The sequence below is a fragment of the Lepisosteus oculatus genome, chromosome 20 (assembly GCF_040954835.1).
Source record: "Lepisosteus oculatus isolate fLepOcu1 chromosome 20, fLepOcu1.hap2, whole genome shotgun sequence".
Lineage (NCBI taxonomy): Eukaryota > Metazoa > Chordata > Actinopteri > Semionotiformes > Lepisosteidae > Lepisosteus > Lepisosteus oculatus.
The window spans coordinates 15,863,756-15,885,215 of record NC_090715.1 but is presented as its reverse complement, the minus strand read 5'-3'; the positions used below and the strand labels follow the sequence as shown (position 1 = coordinate 15,885,215).

At 44.7% G+C, this 21,460-nt stretch overlaps 1 protein-coding gene across 2 annotated transcripts; it reads left to right on the top strand.

The window, feature by feature from the left end:
* Nucleotides 1-1,117: 1,117 nt before the first annotated feature.
* Nucleotides 1,118-21,334, top strand: gpatch1 (G patch domain containing 1). Of its 2 annotated transcripts, none has more exons than XM_015368340.2 (20): nucleotides 1,118-1,214; nucleotides 2,293-2,427; nucleotides 3,415-3,500; nucleotides 4,960-5,120; nucleotides 5,248-5,345; nucleotides 6,257-6,315; nucleotides 6,781-7,026; nucleotides 8,113-8,260; nucleotides 9,083-9,162; nucleotides 10,049-10,253; nucleotides 14,073-14,342; nucleotides 15,155-15,333; nucleotides 15,807-15,934; nucleotides 16,362-16,504; nucleotides 17,237-17,421; nucleotides 18,090-18,297; nucleotides 19,196-19,312; nucleotides 19,848-19,954; nucleotides 20,418-20,569; nucleotides 20,947-21,334. In XM_015368340.2, exons 1-20 carry the CDS (start codon nucleotides 1,142-1,144, stop codon nucleotides 20,972-20,974), a joined length of 2,808 nt encoding a protein of 935 aa, XP_015223826.1. In that variant the 5' UTR covers nucleotides 1,118-1,141; the 3' UTR covers nucleotides 20,975-21,334. The 2 variants fall into 2 exon arrangements, with proteins under 2 accessions (XP_015223826.1, XP_015223825.1); XM_015368339.2 differs by having other exon boundaries at nucleotides 17,234-17,421.
* Nucleotides 21,335-21,460: the final 126 nt, after the last annotated feature.

The following is a 21,460-nucleotide window of genomic DNA, read 5'->3' as shown; positions in this document are numbered from 1 at the left end:
GGAACCTTGGCTTTAATTTTGACTCTGTGATGTAATTTGAAGCGCATGTTAGGGAAACTTCTATGTGTACCTTTCTTCCACCTGTGTAACGTTGCTTTGTTAAGACTCTTATTCTGCCTGTCTGATGCCGATATGTCGGTACATGCCTTCTGCTCATCAAGACAGGGCTACTACAACATCTTACTTACTTCCAGTTGTCCTGAACTCAGTCTGTGTGTAAATTCAGATCACTCCTGCATCAGCACACAACTCTTCTCCTTGGAAATTGCACAGGTTGGCAAGGAAATTCAGAGTGATCTTTAAGGCTCCACACAGGGAGTGATCAGACCCTTCTCACTCTGGTGAGGATCGGGCTCAACACAGTGCAGTTAGAAGACCTTGTGTGTGTGTGTGTGTGTGTGTGTGTGTGTGTGTGTGTGTGTGTGTGTGTGTGTGTGTGTGTGTGTGTGTGTGTGTGTGTGTCTGTGTGTGTCTGTGTGTGTCCCATGATGGACTGGTGCCCCGCCTTGCAGTAGTTGATGGTGGGGATTGGCTCCAGCTCTCCTGCATTGGATAGAGTGGATAGAAAAAAGATGGATGAACGATATATGTGATATTATGCAATGCTATGAGTTTCTTGAACTCATAAATGTATTTCAAAAATAGGATTATTATTAAACGGCGCTAACTGTATTGACTGAGGTACTGTACTGTATTGTACAGTACTGCACAATAAATTAAAAATGATCAACACAGCTGCTTCTAAATAAGCAGAAAGGTTTTGCGTATTAATTGCATTTCCCAGCAGAATTTAGAAGTGTGGAATATCTCCAGTTCTGGATAATACAGCTTACATTCTAGCATGTTTTAAGATGAACATACACATTTTTGATACACAAAAACTTCTTTATTATTGTGTTTCTTTACTATTACACTGCACACTTCTAAATAATTCAATGCTGTACTTATTAAGCCATTGCCTTACACCACTTTACATTTTTAATGCTGAAAAATAAAATGTCAATAAAACAATATTGTAATATGTTCTGGTTAATACAAGAGCTAACTGCAACGCATTATGATTTAAGAAACTCTTCGAACGCCGGTGTTTACGGAAACGTGTTTGACCTAGACAGGACACCGTAGTTGTAGTAGTGTAAACATGGCAGCCTCTGGCAGTGACAGTGAGGAGGATTTTGTCTCTTACGGAATTCCTTTGGAGCCCTTTGAAGAAGGTAAATATAACATAATCTTGTCTCTTTTTGCTTAATTGTGACTGTAATAAGCACGTAGATTCGTTTTTTAGTTTGTTGAGTCGTGTAGGCCTCTAAATGTTTGGAGCAGCAAGTCAGTTCAATTTCCAGCGGTTCATGTAGTCGTGATATTCTTTATAAACATTTTTAAAAACCACAGTCAAGACGAGGTATAAAATATCAGACTCGTTGTTTCTATTGGCCGTTCATCATTTTGCTAGTGCTTGCTTCGTCTCCAAAAGCGTAGTATTTAAAATCATTCGAGGGGACATCTTTGTCATCGCTCAAAAGTAGTATCTGGTTAGTTTTATGCTGTACACGCACTGCACATATTTTTAACTTACATTGTTGATTAATATTCATTTTCCGACCCACATGTTTTCACACAATAAATTAAATATTAACAGAAGCTGCATGATGGCGTTTAATCTGGGCCTAGAGAAAACAGCGGGTGCCTCTAGCATGCCTCGTACGAACTGCTGTATCTGTTATTTAAGGCATAAAATACAAAGCACAAAGTATACACTTTGAAAGGCAGATTATTATAAACCGCAGAAGGGACACTGTATTCTTCAATATTAATAAAGTTTAATGGAAGTCAAGGTGCTAATAAGCTGCTTTTCAGCGTGAACTCCTGTAGTGATTACATTAACCATTTTTGCCCCAAACGGATTTTCTCTCCCATATCAGGAGTTCATAACATGTCACACACATGACAATAATACAATACAGCAACACCGCGATTCCATGATACAAAACAACATTTAACAGCATTGCTCAGCAGAACTCAATCCAGTGATTATTTCCTTAACAATTTAAAATGCATAATGGTTAAATGGATTAACATTTTGATTATCATGTTATTGTCAATCTGCGTTGATTTCTCTTAAAATTAGAATTCTGAAGTAGTGCAGCTGAATCTTGTTATCTGGCCTTTCTTGGCTGGAAAAGCAAAGAAACCGAATGGATTTGATTTGCGGATGATCCGCATAAGGGGAACGGGAGAAGCTGTTCAGAGACCGTGTCCGTACTGTGCTGACGGCCTTTTCCCCCCGGGCAGATGGAGCCATCAGGAAGCCGGTGCCCATTCAGGAGCAGACGGTCAAGGACGAGAAGGGACGATTCAAGCGATTCCACGGAGCTTTCACTGGGGGCTTCTCCGCCGGTTACTTCAACACCGTGGGATCAAAAGAAGGTGTGGGAATGTTTCCTGGAGTAGGGGCAGGTGTTTTGGACAAACACCCGTGTCAGTAACCACTTACAGTCTAACCACAGGTGTCCCTGTCCCTGGGTTTGAAACCAGGAGGCCTGCTGTGTTCAGATTCTGATTTAAAATCAGTCCCTTTCTTGGAGTGGTTAATGACCGTTATTAAAATGTTATTTAAATGCTTACAAAGATGTCAGTTTTGTGGCTTTTGTGACATCAGGGATACTTTGTTCTGTTTTGGGAACAAATATTGGGAAGTTTACATTGTCAAAACACAAAAAAACAAGGAAATCCACTCCTCCAGCATCCCAAATCCCCCATCATCATCATCGTATTCTTATTTATAAGGGTCTCTTGTCCTGGTTCTGAAGAGCCCCAATCCAGTTATTTGCTTATTATTTAAATATTAGTAACACTTGTTAAAGTAAGCTTTGTTTGAATTAAGGGCATTCGGTTCTTGAAGCCTTGAATTGGATATTTCAGTTTTTGTTACAAATGATCTCTAAATTACTTATTTGAATACCACCTGTTTAGTTGATCATAGTCAATTTTCTCCAGGCCTTCAGTGGTTGAAGATGTCGAGGCTGCCTGCACTATAAAGTTTTTAATGTGCAGTAGTGGTTCTCAATCCTGGTCTTGTAGGATCACAAGAACAGAGGAATGGTCACAATCCAGAGGAGACCAATCGGTCAATGTTCTCTGTTTGATAGTTAGTATCAAACAGATCCAAGAAAGATCTCATCTGGAATAACCGTCAGAAGAGACATGGTATTCCTGGAGTGCAAGCAAAACAACCTTAATGTAACACACAGTACGTGGTGCTGAATTTTAACATGGTTCAAGTTACACTTCTGTGTTTTAAAACAGATCTTTTTACCTTGTGTCTGCAGTGCATAAGTAGATGGAAATGGCAGAATGCCATTTGTACCATTTCTGAATTGCATGTTTTCATAAAACACCTCCCTTTTTTTTTAGGATGGACACCTTCCACGTTCGTTTCATCACGCCAGCAGAAGGCAGACAGACAGCTGCTGAGACCTGAAGATTTCATGGATGAAGAGGTAATCGCATCACTTCTGTAGAAATGCTGTGTCAGGTGTGTGAGCCTGTAAGAGGGTGGGACACCTGTATGCTGTGTCAGGTGTGTGAGCCTGTAAGAGGGTGGGACACCTGTGAGGTGTGTGAGCCTCTAAGGGAGGGGGACACCTGTATGCTGTGTCAGGTGTGTGAGCCTGTAAGAGGATGGGACTCATTTACAAACATGATTTGTGCGAATTCCTGGTCACCTGCAGATTTGCCATGTTCGCAAGAGGGGCATTGCTCCTCCGTGCTAGCTTTCCTGTAAGGCCCTATGGAGCTTGCAGCATGGAACCGGTGAGCTGGGATGTCTGTGCCTCCTTAGCTTCTCCCTGTACTGCTGGCATTGGTGAGCTGAGCTGAGTTTTAAAGGAACAGCTGGCAATTTCAAATTACATACCTGCTTAAGCCCAAAACCCATTATGCAGGGTTAGGCCATTTCCAACTTTTCTCCATTGTATCCTATTCTGTGTGCTCTTCTCTGCCGCCTTTTTATGTGTACCTCTGACTCCACCTCCCAGTGCCAAGTGTTTCTGGGGAATCTTCTGTTCCTTTTCCCCTGCGGTTTCCAGATAAGGGCTTATCATGTGATGTTTGTCTTGGGTTTACCAAAGGTGAAGCTGATTCCATTTTCTTTCGACCTGTGTAGTTTGGAATCTCCAACTGATTCCAAATTACAGGGTCAAAGAAGTGAAAAATACTAAAAAGGTCTTGGCCTGCCTTGGCCGTGACTGACATGAGGATTGACCATTCAATAATAATAATAATAATAATAATAATAATTGCTTACACTTATATAGCGCTTTTCTGGACACTCCACTCAAAGCGCTTTACAGGTAATGGGGATCCCCTCCTCCACCACCAATGTGCAGCATCACCTCGATGATGCGACGGCAGCCATAGGGCGCCAGAACGCTCCCCACACACCACACACCAGCTCTGTGTAATGAGAGCAGAGTAATGAAGCCAATTCAGAGACGGGGATTATTAGGAGGCCATGATTGGTAAAGGGCCAATGGTAAATTTGGCCAGGACACCGGGGTTGCACCCCTGCTCTTTTCGAGAAACACCCTGGGATTTTTAATGACCACAGAGAGTCAGGACCTAAGTTTAACGTCTCATCCGAAGGACGGCACCTGTTTACAGTCTAGTGTCCCTGTCACTATACTGGGGCATTAGGACCCACATGGACCGTAGGGTGAGTGCACCCTGCTGGCCTCACTAACACCACTTCCAGCAGCCTTAGTTTTTCCCAGGAGGTCTCCCATCCAGGTACTGACCAGGCTCACACCTGCTTAGCTTCAGTGGGCTGCCAGTTGTCAGTTGCAGGGTGATATGGCTGCTGGCTAAGAAGGGAGCAAGTGCACCACAAGTGACGTTGAAACGTTTGTTCCCTCGGTTTTCGCGGGACTATTCGGTGGTTTTGTTTTTGTTGTGCTATAGGACCTAGGCGAGCACGGGATAGCATCCAAGGAGATCACCACCACAGACGACTTTTCTTCCAGCAGGAAGGATGAGATCCGGGACAAGGCGCGAGCTGTGGCCTCGATGGCTGGTCCCATCCCTGGAGACACTCTTCTGGAGGACCTGATCACTCCCGCCAGGTGAGCTGCGGACTCTGCCTGGCCCTGCTGCCACTCAGAGGCAGGTCACAGCTGCTAAACAGGCGAACGCACGAGACAGCGTCTTTAATTCCTGCGCTTTATTCTTCTGATGCTTTTTTTCTCCTAGGACATCGATTGGGGTTGAGCTACTGAGGAAAATGGGCTGGAAAGAGGGTCAGGGAGTGGGACCCAGGGTAAAGAGGAAAACTCGGAAGCAGGAAGCCGGTAAGCTGCTAATTTCTTTTAGGTGATTTTCAAGAGCCAAGAGGAAATAAGAAAGCCCAAGCTGTTGCTGGGTGTCATTAATTTAGCTTCTTCCGCAGTATTTACACCCAGAGGGTATTACTGAACAAAAAGGTGTGTTCTCTTAGGGAACTGTCAAACGTGGGACCTGTTTTAGAACTTGTTGTGCTGGGCAGGTAAGGTTAAGGAAAGGGTTTGAAGATCTTTCACCGTAGGGTCATTACATGCAAAGTGAACCAAAGGTCAAAACCATCTCTTCTTGAGAAACTAATACTTAAGACCATGATTGCAGTTTAATTTCTCTGTGACTTTGTTGGAGTCTGGTATGGCTATTGAAAAAATGATACGCTTTACCAGCAAGGTGGATCTAATTATGGGTTTTAAGCACTGTTTAAAAGACTTTTAGATAAAGTCACTTCAGGCTTGGGAGTCATGAGTCAGATTTTTAAAGGGCCCTGTCTCAACCAAATAAGGGGTACAATTACTTGGAATTTTGTCTGTCTGTATCTCATTCTGTAACTTTTTAGGAGAAAATCAGCCCATTTGAATGACCATTTATGGAAAGTTTCATACAGTTCTTAACAGTTTTCTGTCCAATGTTTTATTTTTTTAAATGGTTATTTTGTCATAGAATTCAACACAAACATGGAGCAGAGGGAAGCCAAATCATTTGGGTCAACATGACAGAAATATCAGTAATTACTCCTGAAGTGCGTCCATATAAATTATAAGATGGCCTTGTACACCTGACTGACAAGTAATTTCTGCTGTTTGTGTTGTTGCTCCTGTCCTGTATTGGATTACAGTATTGTTCTGCCATTTGCTTTTGCAAGGTGAGCATCTGTTTGTTCTTTCAAAAAAGTAACATCAGGTTTTGTTTGTGGTTGTTACAGATCCTGGTGTGAAAATCTACGGATGTGCTTTGCCACCGGACACCTTAGACAACTCTGAGGTAACTCATGGGTTCTGTGTTATACCTGAAGCACTGCTGTCATGAGACCACAGAACTTTCGTTTATTTTGTCCTAAGCAGAACCATACTGATGTAAACCTGGAATTTCCTCATGACTGACCAGTTCTACTTAGTTACAGTTTTATAAAACTAAGTGTTATATTGTTTCATTCAAATTCACAGTACACACTTGTCCACTGCTTCTATTTGTGTTTTAGGCACTGGTTCTTAGGCTGAAAGCCATGGTCAATATTTATGTAACGAGGGTGGGTTTGTCCATTTTCTACTGCACAACATGTTGTTCAGTTGTTATCTTACTTTTCGTCGATGTTTGGCAAAGAAACAACAGCTCACTTTCCCCTGAGCACAGTCCCTTGAGGTGAGATATGCCAAATCTCTCGATTAACCTTGGGCAATATGTAGGCTGCCACTTATCCCTGCAATGTTTGTGTTTGCTGCTTGACAGGGTGAAGAAGATGATTACGCTCCTGAAAATGTGACTTTTGCTCCGAAAGATGTCACCCCCATTGACTTCACCTCCAAAGATGACCTCCATGGGCTGGGGTACTGTGGGTTGAACCCGCAGCAGGCCCTGCTGGGCAGCTCTGGAAGGGGGCACATCGACCTCTTCTCTCTGGGCTCCGACCGGATGAGCAGCCTGCTGGGGCAGGACAGGCCGAGACACAACAGGAGAGTCGGGGTATCGGGACAGGTAGGACTCTACAGACCCGCAGTGTTGCTTCAGACACTCCCTGTGTTTTGACGCTTGCATCCAGGAATAAGTTGAAGCCTTTGTATCATATGTAAGGTTATTTTCTGGCCTGGGTGAATTTACTGTTGCCACCTTTCTATATGTTTGAATACATGACCTTTTCTTTGAATATCTGAAGCAATACATTGATAGATGCAATACTTAATCAAGATTAGACTACTCTCATGACCTGTGGTATCTTTTAAGTTCAGAGTTCTCTGGTTTCTTCTAACTAAAAGTACTCTGCATCAATACATAACTCCCCTCCTCAAAATTGCAATGGCTCCTGGTGAAATTAGTGTGATTTCTTTTCTATAAGGTATTGAATGATCCAGTTCCAGGTTACCTTAGTTTAAGATTTATTTCAGTAGTGTAGTCCAACTCTATCTGAGACTAAATCTGAGACAACAGATCCTGCTGATGACCAGTCTTCTAACAGTGGGTGAAAGAAATTTGTGAAATCCATAGCCCAGATCTGTTATAGACACTGCGACGTCAACATATTTGCTGTAAACGTTTAGTTCTACTGGGTCATTTAGCTGTGATTTTCTTCAATTTAATTCTCTGTGTTGTACAGTACTTTAGGTTTTCTTGAAAATGCTCATAAAATCTAATTATATCAAAATGTGAACATATAGAAACAGTCAAATGCAATACACTTGCAGAGAAAGGAGATTTGTTATGACAGATTTAGTCATACTTCTACTACTACTGCTGCTGCTTCTACTAATAATAATCTTTTGTTTATAAACTGCCTTTGCAAGGATACATAGTGCTAAAAAATACAAGAAAAAATAAGCATACAAGTAAAACTGTAAGAGAATCAGACAAAGGCCCCGGTAATAAGGTGTGTTATAAATACAGACTTAAAATCAGCCAAAGAATCTGCTTTAGCACAGTCACCGATACAGTGAGCCGAGGACCAGCCTCAGCTGACGGAGCCTACAGGAGGGAGTGTGAACATGGAGGAGCTCAGAGGTGTATGATAGAGCCTGGTTTGACAGTCCTCTCACCCTCCTGCTACGGTTGTGTGTATTGAATGCCCAGGCGTTTGGGGTGGGCGCCCTGGAGGAGGAGGACGATGACATCTATCACAGCGACTCCCTCACCTGCTACGACAGCGTGATTAGAGAAGAGACAGGAGATGGGCTGTTTGGCTGGACGGCACCACAGGAATACACTGGGAAGAAAAAGGGTATGAATGGACAAATATTTCTGCACTTGGAATAGATCGGGGGAAGATGCTTTAATACGCACAGGAAATTGTTGTCCCTCATGAAATTAATATGCATTCCATCCACTAAACTTGGACATTTTTTTCCCAACACCTCTAGTTTTTATAAAGAACGATTGTGTTAGCAACTAAAAAGAATGACAAAAGCTGTTAAAGGCCTTCTGTTTCATGCTGTTATGAGGCAGAGATCTTGTCTATTTCAATGAAATTCGAAAGTAGCAGGGAAATGAGATCTCTGCCTATTTAGGTCAGTTAAATAGAACCCATTGTGTCTGGGTTTAACAAACAATTCCCAGATGCAGCACTCTTAAGAATAAGTTTATTGTCACACCACTAGAAGAGGATGATAATGCTCTCATGGAACAGGTGCTGAGACATAATATTACTAAACAGAAATGGCCCATTATTTCAATAAATGTCTGTTCTTGGCTAGTTCTGCATACCACACTGTCAGTCTCTAAAAGAGGATTTCAGAAGTAATCTTTATTTTACCGCTTTAGCTTTCTCAGCCTTATAAAATCAGGAGATTTGCAGGAACTAATTTACTCTAATTAAAAATGTAATGTTGAGAATTAACCCTGAGTTACACCTGGTTTTCAGAGCAGAGGTGACAGATGTTTCCTACTTTCTTCAAAACTCCAATCTGAAATGTAATGTTTCTTTTACTCATAGATTTGGGTCTTTTGCTATTATGAAAGTAGTAGATTGGGTGAAGGTGGTGCTTTGCTCAGAGAGAGGGCTGTCAAAAATCAATGTGTCCTTTTGTTGTGTTGTTCCTTGCAGGATCTCATAAAGATGTAACTTACGTGGGTAAAATTTTGGATGGCTTCACTTTGGCTTCACAACCTGAGCCTTCCAAACCGGTAGGTTTTTCACTTCCTGGTTTGTTTTCCTGTGATTGTTTGCTTTATTGTGTCATCGGTAGGAGAATTGAATGCTAATCTCCTGAAGTTTTGAAGGCTTTTAAATGCCACTGATCAGGGCTGTCACCTTCTCTTTTGTTTCATAGTCTCAATCTCCATTCTCTGCTGAGAATCCCATCCCTGTGGAGTGTAATTAAAGCCTGATGTGTTTATACTGTATATGAGGTAGTAATTCCTAGCCAGCATGACAATTTTATCACCCTACCAGAATGCTGTAAATCTTGTCTTATCTGCAACACTGCACTGTGTTTGGAGGTGTAGCTGTGAGTGTGTGCGTGTTTGCATACCAGTATCCTACAGTTGTTTTAGGCTGTTATTTTTCACTCCTGCTGAAAGTATTGCCTGAAATTCGGTAGTGGTTTAAAGTGGTTAACCATGACTTTACAAATCAGGCGTCTTATATCTTAATTTATATTTGCCTTATCACATTCTCTTCATTGTTTTTGCTGTTTCTCTTTTAATGCTTGTATCCCTTTCTTCGAGAGAGATGAGATAAACAGAGTGACCTGTGGCTCAGTGCTGACCAGGTGTTTCACATCTGCCTGCACGGCCTTTGGGTTCTAGTATTAGCTGTACTTCCGTATATCCAGCTTGCTGATCCTTCAGGTTGTTATAGCAATGTTTTAGATGAGAGGTCAGGGGTAACATTCAGGTGAAGAGCAGCACAGGTGTCTGCAGGTGTGGGGAACGCAAGACCTCTGTGACAAAGTCTCAGCAGATGACACTGGGTTAGACCGTGTTCATCTGTAAATTCGTGAAGCGTCTTCCCGCTCGGCTCATCTCTCAACCCTCCGGCCCCCCGTGCTTCTCTTTCCCCGCACCCCAGACGTACCCTCCTCCGGACCTCCCCAGGGACTTCCGGCCCGTCCATGTCTTCCGGCCTGTCCTGGACGTGTCCAGCGCCAGCCCTCAGTTGGTGCAGGCGCTGCAGGCCTCCGCCGGGCAGGTGTGCCAGGGCGCCCAGGAGAAGGGGCGGCACGAGCTCGACGCAGCCCGGAGACGGGAGCTCCTGGGGGAGTCAGCGCTTCAAGGTGGGAGGAGCCACGATCCGTCTCGGCACGCGCGGACATTCGCTTCTTCTCCCGCTGTCGGAGGAGACTTTCTCAGTTTGCACTCGTTTCCACTGCTGTTTTTTTATTTTTTTCCGTTTCCGGGGGAATTCCCGCCTCTGGTGTGACCCTCCTGCAGGGCAGCTCCCATCGGAGTATGGGAAGTGTCTGTCCACCTCTTTCAGTCGGATCTCGCCTTTCCCAGTGCTGCACTCAGTGAGCTGTGCTGCGCTGCTCGACTCAGCACAAATGACAGACCTCAGCTTTCTGTCCATTTGTATGTGCGAGATTAATAATTATTTATTCATCTAAATAAGCTTACACTTATTTAGCTCATTTCTGGACACTCCACTCAAAGCGCTTTACGGGTAACGGGGATCCCCTCCTCCACCACCAGTGTGCAGCCCCACCTGGATAATGCGCCGGTCCAATACCCACACACCAGTTCTCAGTGGGGAGGAGAGCAGAGCGATGAAGCCAGTTCATCAGAGGGGGATTATTAGGAGGCAATGTTTGGTAAAGGCCAGGGGGAAATTTGGCCAGGATGCCAGGGTGAGCACCCCCTGCTGGCCCCACTACCACCTCTTCCAGCAGCAACCTTAGTTTTTCGCAGGAGTTTCCCATCCAGGTACTGATCAAGCTGACTGAGCTTCAGTGGGCTGCCAGCTGTAAGGTGTAGGATGATATGGCTGCTGGTGCTCTGTCTGGTGTGACACACCCCATGGTTTTCAACAGCAGCCGAACTGAAACCTCATTGTTTGCAGATGCATGAGCACTGAGCCTCTCTTTGCTCTCTGTTCGGCCGCAATTAGTTTCTAGCGGGGTTAATAGCTGCTGCTGTATTGTGAATGTCTCCCCAGTGGTGTAGTTAATATACAGAGTCTGAACAACCATTGCTGATTACAGAACACTCTGAATTCGGCGCACACCAATTAATTTGATGTTAGTAGGTGCAGTCAGGTGCACACACAGAGTTCAACATTACTGAAGGCTAGTTTCTTTCGACCTGTTTTGAAAGGTTTTTTTTGCCGCAGCTCTTCCCAGTAGAGACCGAAGGAGCCGTGAGCCAGAGCTATGACAGAGCTAGTGCTCTGAAGAATCGATAAATGTCCGGAGGCTGGAGTGTAAATTCGGTGAACTCCCGGAGCAGCTCCAGTGCGAGAGAGTGAGAGTGAGGCTGTCTCTAGTGGGGGGGAGGTGGGTCGCAGGGTCGCTGGGGTTTTTATCATCAGTTGGAAACCTGCAGCTCAGTGTCTAATCTCACTGTCAGCAGATTTCACTGTTTGAAAGGACCCCTGGTGGGCGAGGGGGCTTGAAGCTCTTCTGAAGAACCCTCTTCAATGGAGTCTGTCAGCACCAGTTAGATAACTCTTTAATGGATTACGTTATCTGATGAAATGATCATTTAAAAGAAACTATTTGACCACCCATAATCTATAAGGTCACCATGGCGACCCAGGTTAGCTCACTGAGCCTTCCTTGAAACCTGCTTTTTGCTGATCTATGATGTACCTTTAAAAGCAGAAAAAAGCACATATACTGTCTGGGTTTCCAAATTGCTAGGGAAATACCTGTGTGGGCTCTCTTTCTGGGCATCTGATAAATGTAATCATGCATTTCAAATGTCCACAAATTCTGAATTTAATGACAGCAGAACCAATGGGATGTATACTTGTTTTCCTGTTGAGAATGTGGTTATTTAGTTCCCATTACCATAAATCACCATAAAAAGGTGGTTTCTTTTAAAAAAGGACACGTTGATGTTTTAATGAAGTACTTTCTGCATTCTCCTTTCACTCTATAAGCTGTTTTCTTTTCGTAGACAAAGCATATTTCAGACATGTTATTAATCAGTTATTAGAATATCATACAATGATATTAACAAACAAGAAGACAACTCTTAAGGAGTGATTATTTTTGTACATTTATACTGATAACCCTATTATACCACTTATGGATCAATTTAATTCTGTTAAATAGAGATAAATATTTAATATGCATGAATACAGAATGATAATTAGAAAATCATCAAAGTTAATTATCCCAGACTGTTTCTTGAAACGGGTTTTAATCACCAGTACACAGCTGTGTTTGGAGATGGTATCACTATTGCTGGATCAGCCTCAGAGTATGTTTCATGATTATTGAGATAGCTAAGGTATTGGTTGTGAGGAAGAATGATGTTGTTTCTTCCTCAGTGTGCGTTCACATGACACAGTCATTTGTAGCTTACTTTTCCGGGAATTTCCTTAGCTCAAAACAGGATCAGATCCAATACAGGTAGGACCAGATGTCTTTCTTCACTACATATTTAGGATGTATGGGAGTAGAATTTTTGTAATGAGTTGAAATTTGGTGGAGAAAAGCATTCTATTGTAGCATTTTAAATGTTAAGTTTTATTGAGGTTAAAACAGTGCATAAATTCATAGAATGAGAAAAATAAACATTTCTTTTTCACATATATTGCATTTTCTCAGGCTTAATACAGAAAGGATGCAATCAAAGACTCAAAGACTGGTTTCACATTTGTTTCACTTCTCTCTTCTCCCAACCCTTACCATGCGATTGATATTGTAGTGTGAGAGATGAGGACAATGTGCTGTTCTTGCTGTGTTTTGTCATATTGTACACACACAAAAAAAAGACTGAATAGGGCAGGTGTTCCTGCTGGGGTCAAATAGCAGCCTCGTACCCTAGAGCGATGTTGAGGATGGTCGTTTGTGTGATTCTGTGATTCAGTGATTGTGTGAATTCTCAAATGTGATTGCTTGAGCAGTGCAAGCAGCTAAACAACAGCTGGCTGTTGTCAAGTGGCAGTTCTAATTACAGTGTGTTCCCACACTCTGCCTGCACCTGTAAACCACCATCAAAGCTCTTGATGTCTTTACTTGATTTGCTGTCAGTCTTCCTTCATGGTAAATTGCGTTTGAGAAAAAATACATTAAAGAAATCATCCAGAATGACCTTAAGGTGCACAATATGTATTTTTTTTCTTCATTATTGCTGTATGCAAATGTATTTAGAATCACATATTAGACTGAGGTAACAGCTATACTGTAAAAGGCTTTTTTCTACAAAGGCATCTTTTATCTCATATTTTAGGGAGTAATTCAAGACTCTGTTAGACACCTTATCTTTCTTTTTGTCTATTGAGCTGTGTAGCACAGTTTTTCTTTTAATTTTTGAACTGTTTGCGTGTTTTGGGATCATATAGCCTGTGATGGTGAGCTAAAAACTGAACGATTTAAGTGCTTAAATGTGAAGGTTTTTGATGGACTACAATCTTCCGTCTAATCTTTAAATGTTACAATCATGCGCAGACATGCAGGTGTGCGTGTGATTGTGGCAGTGTTCACGTGTCACTGCGCCCGTGACCATGGGTTCGAAAAGCTGGGGAACACAAGACTGGCACAAGGTAGGAGGAAAGAGGCCAGTGGGATACTGAGGGCAGGAGAGTCAGTGTGCAGGGTTCCCCATGTCACACTGCAGTCAGGATTCTTTCAGATGTGTTCAGCTCATCAGCAACAGCAACTGTTGCGTGGCACTTCCTCTGTGCATGATCAGTACAGTGATCAAGGCAGCCCTGGGAGCTGCTGCAGAGACACCTGATCACTGTAGCCAGGTCAGCACCTATACATGAGGAAGGCATCTCCAGGATGCAGCTATGTACAGTACATGGTGCTAAATAACTAGCTTGAGTCGTTAGAAATCTGGTAACCAGCCTGAGGTATGCAGCTTAAGTCTCTGTCTTTCAGTCTGCACCGTCAGGACTTGTTAGGTTTCTTTTGCCCTGTCCTCAGGCCCCAGCTCTGTCTTTGACCTCCTGGACAGCCGAGACAAGGAGCGCTTGGCAGGGATCCGGCAGGCGGCAGAGGGGAAGACAGCCTCCATGGCCCCGTCCCAGCAGGCCCTCTCCGGCCTCTCCCTGCCAGCGGGCGCTGAGCAGGCCCTCGGCGCCTGGCACGGCGTCACAGCGGATTCCTGCACCGCCTTCAGGCCCTTCGAGCAAAACCCCGAGAAGCAGGCGCGTTACGACGACTACATCGCCAAGCTGAAAAACGGCCAAAAAGGTGACACTGCCTTTTCAGTCAGCACCATTCAGAGGTTCATCGTTGTGTTAATGTAGACATTTATTATTAAAAAGCATGTATGCAGTACCTATAGCAGTATACATGGGTTTGTGGCTACATGTTGCCGTATTAACAGGCCCGAAGTTAGTTTTCTTTGTGGTCAGTTTCACGGTACAAGACTACGGCATCTGTGAACCGATATTTTCTTGGCTGTGTGAGGGAGGCATTGGGTTTATGAAATTTGTAGGTTGCGCCAGATTACTGCAGCCCATGTTATGCAAAGGCCGTTTTAAATGCTTATTTGCAGACAGATTATCTGAATTGTGATGTCGGTTCAGATGTTGCAGTAAAGAAGACAATGGAAAATATATTAAGCCTTAGTTTCAGGAGACTGCAGTAAAAACTATGGAGGTTAGTGGGTTTTGCATGGAATTAACCCCCACTTTTTTCACAAGGGGATTAGTTCCGCTCAGGTGCTGCTCTTAGGTGCCCAGAGTTGAAGATTTTGCGGGGGAGCTCAGATCAGGGATGAGGTGTGCCTCCAGCAGGCGCTGCTGACCTAAGAGCCCACAGACCTCAGAGACATTCCCCAGTATAATAATGGTCCTTACGCTTGTATAGCGCTTTTCTGGACACTCCACTCAAAGCAGTTTACAGATATTGGGGATCCCCTCCACCCCCACCACCAGTGTGCAGCCCCACCTGGGTGTGATGTGAGAAATAAGGATGCCGGCGGTGCCTTAACTTCACCTCCACCAGCATGTGTCCGGTAGGAGCGTGGCTGAAGGGCTGCTTGTGCTGTTGCCCTCCAGACGCGCTGGATTCCAGCCTGGACCCCCGCATGACGGAGTGGGAGCGGGGCCGGGAGCGGGACGAGTTCGTTCGGGCCGCCATGCTCTACAAGCCCTCCAGCTCCACCCTGGCGTGCAGGTTCACCCGGGGGCGGCAGGAGGACGGCGCGGACACGGTGGAGGTCCAGCGCGATCAGGAGGTGCGCTCGCCCGCGGCGCTGTTCCCGCCCGCGCCCTTGGTGTGGAGAGTCCTGGGCTCTGTGCCGGTGCAGATCTCCACCTCTGCTACCCCTGCAGAGGCTTTGAACTAAAAACGGTTCTGTACATTTAGGGGTTTCTGGGATTCCAGATTCCAGCCTTGTTTCACACACGTCCCAAAGACAGTCTGCTGCCCCGGACTCCTAAAGGCAGCTACCCCTCTCCCAGTAACACGGCTCTGAAATGTCAGTGTGCACAGCTTTCCCTGCAGTTTCAGTGTCGGAAAGGTGTGATTGACACGCAGTTTCAGTGTTGGTATCCTGTAGCACGGCCCGAGAGCCTTTGACACATCTGAGCCCAGACAGGATTTACCACCCGCGGTTACTGTTGCCTTGCAGTGTGGTGTGTTGAGAGTATCAAGATTAAGGTGCACAAGTGCGCAAGTTCTGCTTTTATTCATTTGCTTTTCCTCCAGAACGACGCCAGTGATAAAGAGGCGGCAGTGAAGATGAAAATGTTTGGGAAGCTGACGAGAGACACATTTGAGTGGCACCCTGATAAACTGCTCTGCAGGAGATTTAACATTCCTGACCCTTACCCTGGGTATGTAAACAAAGCCTGCTGTCCTGATCAGAGCAGCTGTGTTATAACGCGTTGCCTTTAGGGAGCACGGTGCCGTCTTATCACAGTCTGTATTTGGGTACAAAACAAATGAATTCACATCTGCTGAATTTCAGCTTTGCTTACTTGTAACATATGTTCTTGTTAATATATACAGTATCAGAGATGAGGAAAGCTGTAATGAATTACCCACACTCACAAGTGATTTACTTCTGTTATTATAGTTGATGTAAACAACAGCAGAACTATGACGGGCAGTAACAGTGTTGTGAGTTTTGCCTGCTTAGGGAAAAATGTTTGGTAACAAAGTCCCTGCCTTGTGAAGGATGTTAATTAAATGTAAATTTCAGGGAACAACAACCAGAATGTTGTTTCTTTCCATCATTTCTGTTTCCTGATCGCCTCTCAGGTCGGGAAGCGTCGGTCTCCCCAAGGTCAAGAGAGACAAATTCTCTGTGTTCAATTTTCTGACGGTGACGGAGAGCAGCCTCCCTTCGGCCAGGGGAGCAGCACCAGAAGCATCAGCTCAGCCGGCGTCTGGCCCATTGCAGGGTACACGTCCTGCAGCGCTCTGCTCTCACGCCTTCAACTGTTAAGACAAAGATGAGGAAATAGCTACTGCCCATGTCAAGCTAATTATTCCAATCCCGTCCTATGGCCTGTCCAAAACTACTTGATAGCAGCTTTCTTTCTTGCCTTTTCCCAATGTTGTTGTTTAGTGTGTAATTCGCGATTATTGGTCCTCAGATCTGAGTTTAAATATATTGGTATCCACATGTTTTTTTTTAATCTAATGTTACTTTTCCATGTAATTTATATGCATTCTTTAAAGTAGACACAGATTCTGCTTTAAGAAACCACTACCCTGGCTCTTCTGCAAAACCACATTCTTTTTTGAAACAGTGTCTATATTTTTAGAAGGGTGTCTGTCCGTGACATCACTAACCCAGGTGACATAGCTGATGTTCTGTGCAAGTCTAATGATCCGTCTTCTCTGAACAAAAAAGAGGAATCCCAGTAATGAAATAACAGACGCCCCAGAATGCAGAAAAACAGACATTCTGAACTGGAGTGTAGAACAATTCAGGAAGGACTATCCCAGATCTTTTCTGCAGATATTGCATCATGACGACTTAAATGCACTAAATACATTTTATAGATTATTGAAGTTTTTATGCCAGATATATTCTACACACAATAAAAAGAGATTTTAAGTGTTGTGACATGCAGGAGTGCCGGCTCAGCCTCTCTTTGCTCCTGCTTTCTGCCCCTGTGTTGCAGCAGACTCCGGCAGGCTGCCGCAGCCCGGCAGGAAGTCGAGGTGGGATGTGTCCTCCCAGAGCAGCGAGACCAAAGACCCTCTCAGTGAGCTGCTCAGCGCAGCCCGGAGCCAGGCTACGGCGGAGAAGGAGGTCCAGGCCAGCCCTGCCCCGGGGGCTGCCGGTCCGGGCAACCCCGACTCTAAAGAGGTAAGACCTCGGACCCCCAGGCGGTGAGCAGGTGATGCCTGCTGCTCAGCAGAGTACCGAGCAGGGCCGCTCAATGGAAGTCATGTCAGTTGAAGCTCAGCAAGCTATGGTTCTTGCTAACCTGTTTAAGAAATGTTCAGTGTTAATACTATCAGAATGTTTAATTAAACGCGAATGTTTAATTTTGGGACTTAGCATGAAAATACAGAGACATGGTGGCGTAGTGGTCAGCATCGATGCCTCTCGGCCCTGTGGCCCTAGGTTCAAATTCGGACCTGAGGTGCTGTCTGTGTGGACTTTTATATGTTCTCTATGTGTTTGCGTGGGTCACCTCTGGGTGCTCTGGTTTCCTCCCACACTCTCAGGACATTCTGATAGTTAACTGGGCAGTAGAATTGGCCCTGGTCTAAGTGCGCCTGTGTCTGTGCTCTGTGTCGGACTGGCCCATCCCGCCCAGGGTGCATCCTGCCTTGTGCCCGCTGCTTGCTGGGATAGGCTTCTGCTCCACTGGGACCCTGAACTGGATGAAGTAGTTGGAAAATGGATGGATAGTACTGAAAGACACTTTGGGTGCTTACTTAAGAAGCAGTTGCTTGCAGCAATGGGGAACACTTTTTCTAGGGATATACAGCTTGATGTTGAGAGCAGTTTCCATCTTGTTTTTTAAGCTGAAAGAGGAGGAAGAGGAGGAGCAGGAGAGCAGACCCCCGATGGATCTGTTTAAGGCTATCTTCGCCAGCTCATCTGACGAGAAATCTTCGTCATCTTCTGAGGACGAGGACGAAGAGGAAGATGAGGTTGAGCCTCAAGAGGAGCGCGCTCCCGGCTCTGTGACCCAGACCCCTGCTCCGCCTGGCCCACCGCCCGGCAGCCAAGGTGAAGGCTCTTGTTGAGCGGTGCGGTCGCGAGTTCGAACCTGGGCCGTGACGGGGATCGGGATCGCCCCGAGCCCTGCTGAGCTTAGGCTGAGTTAGTCGAGGCTCTCGGGGTGACAGCGCCACCTGCTGTCTGCAGGGTGCTGTCGGGCGTCAGTGCCGAACCTCTGGTGCGGGGCTGTTGATGTTTCTAACGTGTTAAAGGACAAAGTTGGACGGGACAGAGGAGTCTGCCCACACTTCCTCATTCCCCTCTGTGTGCGGCTTGTCGCCGCGAGACACGCAGAACACACAATTGGCAATTCTAGATCGAGTGGGTATAGCAAGGTGTACTAGGATTCTAAATGAATCTGCTGAAGTACAATAAAACAGCTGTTTTCTTCTTTTTCGTAAGGGATCTTGAAATGTCATTTGTTGGGGTGAAAGTCCGACTAGTCCCAGAACTAGTTTTTACGGTGGTGCTCGTGCAGTGGTTTTGGTGAGGCCACGGTGACGCCTCGCACTCAGGAGATCTTGACCGAGTGAAGCTCAGTCGGTCCTAAGAAAGGTAGCCGAGAAGTAGTGTGGACCTAGAGGACAAGAAACTGAAAGGCAGCCTAGGGACTCTCGAGCTCTTGTCAAGGCAATCAGTGGTGCCCTTGTCAGGCACTACTCCCTCATTCCCTGGCCTGAGATTAACAAAGCCATCTACACACAGAGAACAAGGTACCGAAAAGCATGTGTGAAGCACGTGAGAGTGTGAAGTTGTATAATGTCATGCTTTTGTGTCAAGGTCTGAGGGATCTGGATGCTTTTATTCTGCGCTGATGTACAGTCCGATAGGGAATTTACCTAAATGAAAATAAAATGATAAAAATAATAAAAACGGGCTGAAGTAGCTGTTCTCATCTTTCTTGCAGGAATCCAGGCTGCTCCAGTGGAAAACCGCCCTCCTGCTAGATCTTCAGCCCAGTCCCAGGACAGCGGACCACAGGATGAGGAATTTGGACCTAAGCTACCACCCCCGTTACCCCCTGGTCAGTAGTCCTCATTCACACTGTATTGAAGGCTACAAGGGTAGTATGGGATCTCCATTCGAACAGCAGATCAGATCAAACTACATGGATTCGATGGAGAAATTGGCGTTGAGATTAAAGGCCAGCGCTCTTTCTTCCTCTCTACATACTGTATATTTATATAGGAATACACATGCAACGGGTGTAACCAAATCTGTAAAACAAGAATAGAAGTTAGTGTGCACCCCAACCCCCCCCCCCCGCCACACACACACCCGACATTCCCTGTTTGTTAGGCGTTAAAATACTTTGCGGAGACATTTTCTCAGCTTTTATCCCTGCATTGGTTGGCATGGGTGCCGTCTCACAAGCTATCATCAACCTGGACCTGTTTTTGTAACCAATGCATGTGAGTATGTGGCCTTTCGCATGCTTTCAGCATTTGGAACCTGAATCTGGAGCATGTCTACAGTCCACTCATATTCAACTGCTTCTGATTACAAGCTGAACATTCAGCTCTCAGAAGGTATTAAACCTCTTTCCTCTTTCCCTCTAGGGGCTTCCTCCTGGACACCTCCTTCAGCAAAGGAGGAAAAACACAAGAAGAAAAGCAGAGAGAAACACAAAGGCAAGAAAGACCATAAACACAAGAAAGGAAAGAAGGTATGCTGAAAAACTTCCTGGGCCATCGACACCACCCAAGCCCATGTTCACATCAGCACGTGCTGGTCACGGCCTGGAAGATCGGACCTAACAAAGTTTGTAATCGAAAAGAGGGCTGTAAAAACAACTTACATAAATATCTATTCTCAAGATGAAAACAAAGGATCTCAGCTATTGTTGTGTGGTTTTGCCAGCTGATATTTTTTCTTTTTACTTTTGTTGTTACGTTGTGTTTTGTAATCTGGTTCAGTCTTCGTGCCTGTTTTTCTTTACAAAATAACAGGTTTGCCTCAAATGTCCAAATTATGTTTGTAAGCCACATTGCTTGTTCTTTAAATACCGATCTCTGGTTTTCTCTTCCTTGGTTAACCTGTTCAGGGCAGGTTCGGCTGTCAAGAGGTGTGGTTCTGCACTTTTCCATGGTTGTTTCTTTCCCCTCGGGGTCTTTCCTGTGGCTTTTTAGCATAAGAAGAAACGGAAGAAACAGAAGCACAAGGGCAAGCAGAAGAAGAGGCCAGCAGAGGAGGACAGCGACAGCACAGACACCTCTGAAGGGAGCGACAGTGATGTGGAGAAAGATTCTGGGGCTTTGTCGAGCGAGGAGCTGCTGAAAAGGTTGTTTCTTTTGTGTAAATTGGGTGTTTAAATCGAAACCACTTGATTTCTTTCCATGGATGAGATTGATGGCATGTGGGTTTATGGGCAAGTCAGCTGACAGGAAGACATTTCTTCTGTGCCACTAGATGCCCATTTCCTGTTCCAGGCATGTAGGCCGTCTCTTAAAACAAAGCGCGTCTGCCTACGTTATACAAGCCTTTGCAATGATCAGAAGAGTCAGTATAGTAACTTGTCATCACCTGGGTTGCTCTTTACTTTACCTTGCACATCCAAAAGATTAACACTGTTTTTTTTTCCCAATCTAGGAACAAATTAATGAATCTGGAATTAAACCGTCTGTCCCTCTGTTTTTCTCCCCTTGTCTCTTTGAACAGATTTAAAAGCCTTCGAGGAAAGAAATGACAATGTTCCTTGAAGCGAGTGCAGTGCAGAGTGACCTGTCTCCTCTATGAGGATGTTGCGAAGACCACAGTTGCCATGTAACCTAGACTCTGTCGAATGTTTTATGTAACATTGTTCTACTGCTGACCCACTGCTGCACATAAGAGTAACTTTCCCTGCAAATACAATTTTGAATGTTTGAACGTTTAATTCTGGAGTCTGCAGACTGAAGTAAAAAATGTGATTGTATACCTTTACAAAAATAGGTGGTGACAGTACCTCTAGAAAGGTGGAAGTTATTTTCTGAAGTTATGTAACTGAAGTTGAACAGGTTTTAAAAACTTCATCTATAAAATAAAATGATGGTACATTAAAAAAACATTTTCGGCATTTCGTTTGCTGTTTTTAGAGAATTGCAGTAATATTCTAATTCACTGAGGTTTTTCCCCAGGCCTTTTTTTTTAATTTGTAAAAAATTCGAGACCTAGGATGACACAGTTAGTACAG

Excerpts from the sequence above, each read along its gene's own strand:
- gpatch1 (XM_015368339.2), top strand. The coding sequence starts at position 1,142 with ATGGCAGCCTCTGGCAGTGACAGTGAGGAGGATTTTGTCTCTTACGGA. Across the intron at positions 19,955-20,417 it reads AACACAAGAAAGGAAAGAAG|CATAAGAAGAAACGGAAGAA; the intron begins GTATGCTGAAAA and ends GTGGCTTTTTAG. Across the intron at positions 20,570-20,946 it reads AGCGAGGAGCTGCTGAAAAG|ATTTAAAAGCCTTCGAGGAA; the intron begins GTTGTTTCTTTT and ends CTCTTTGAACAG.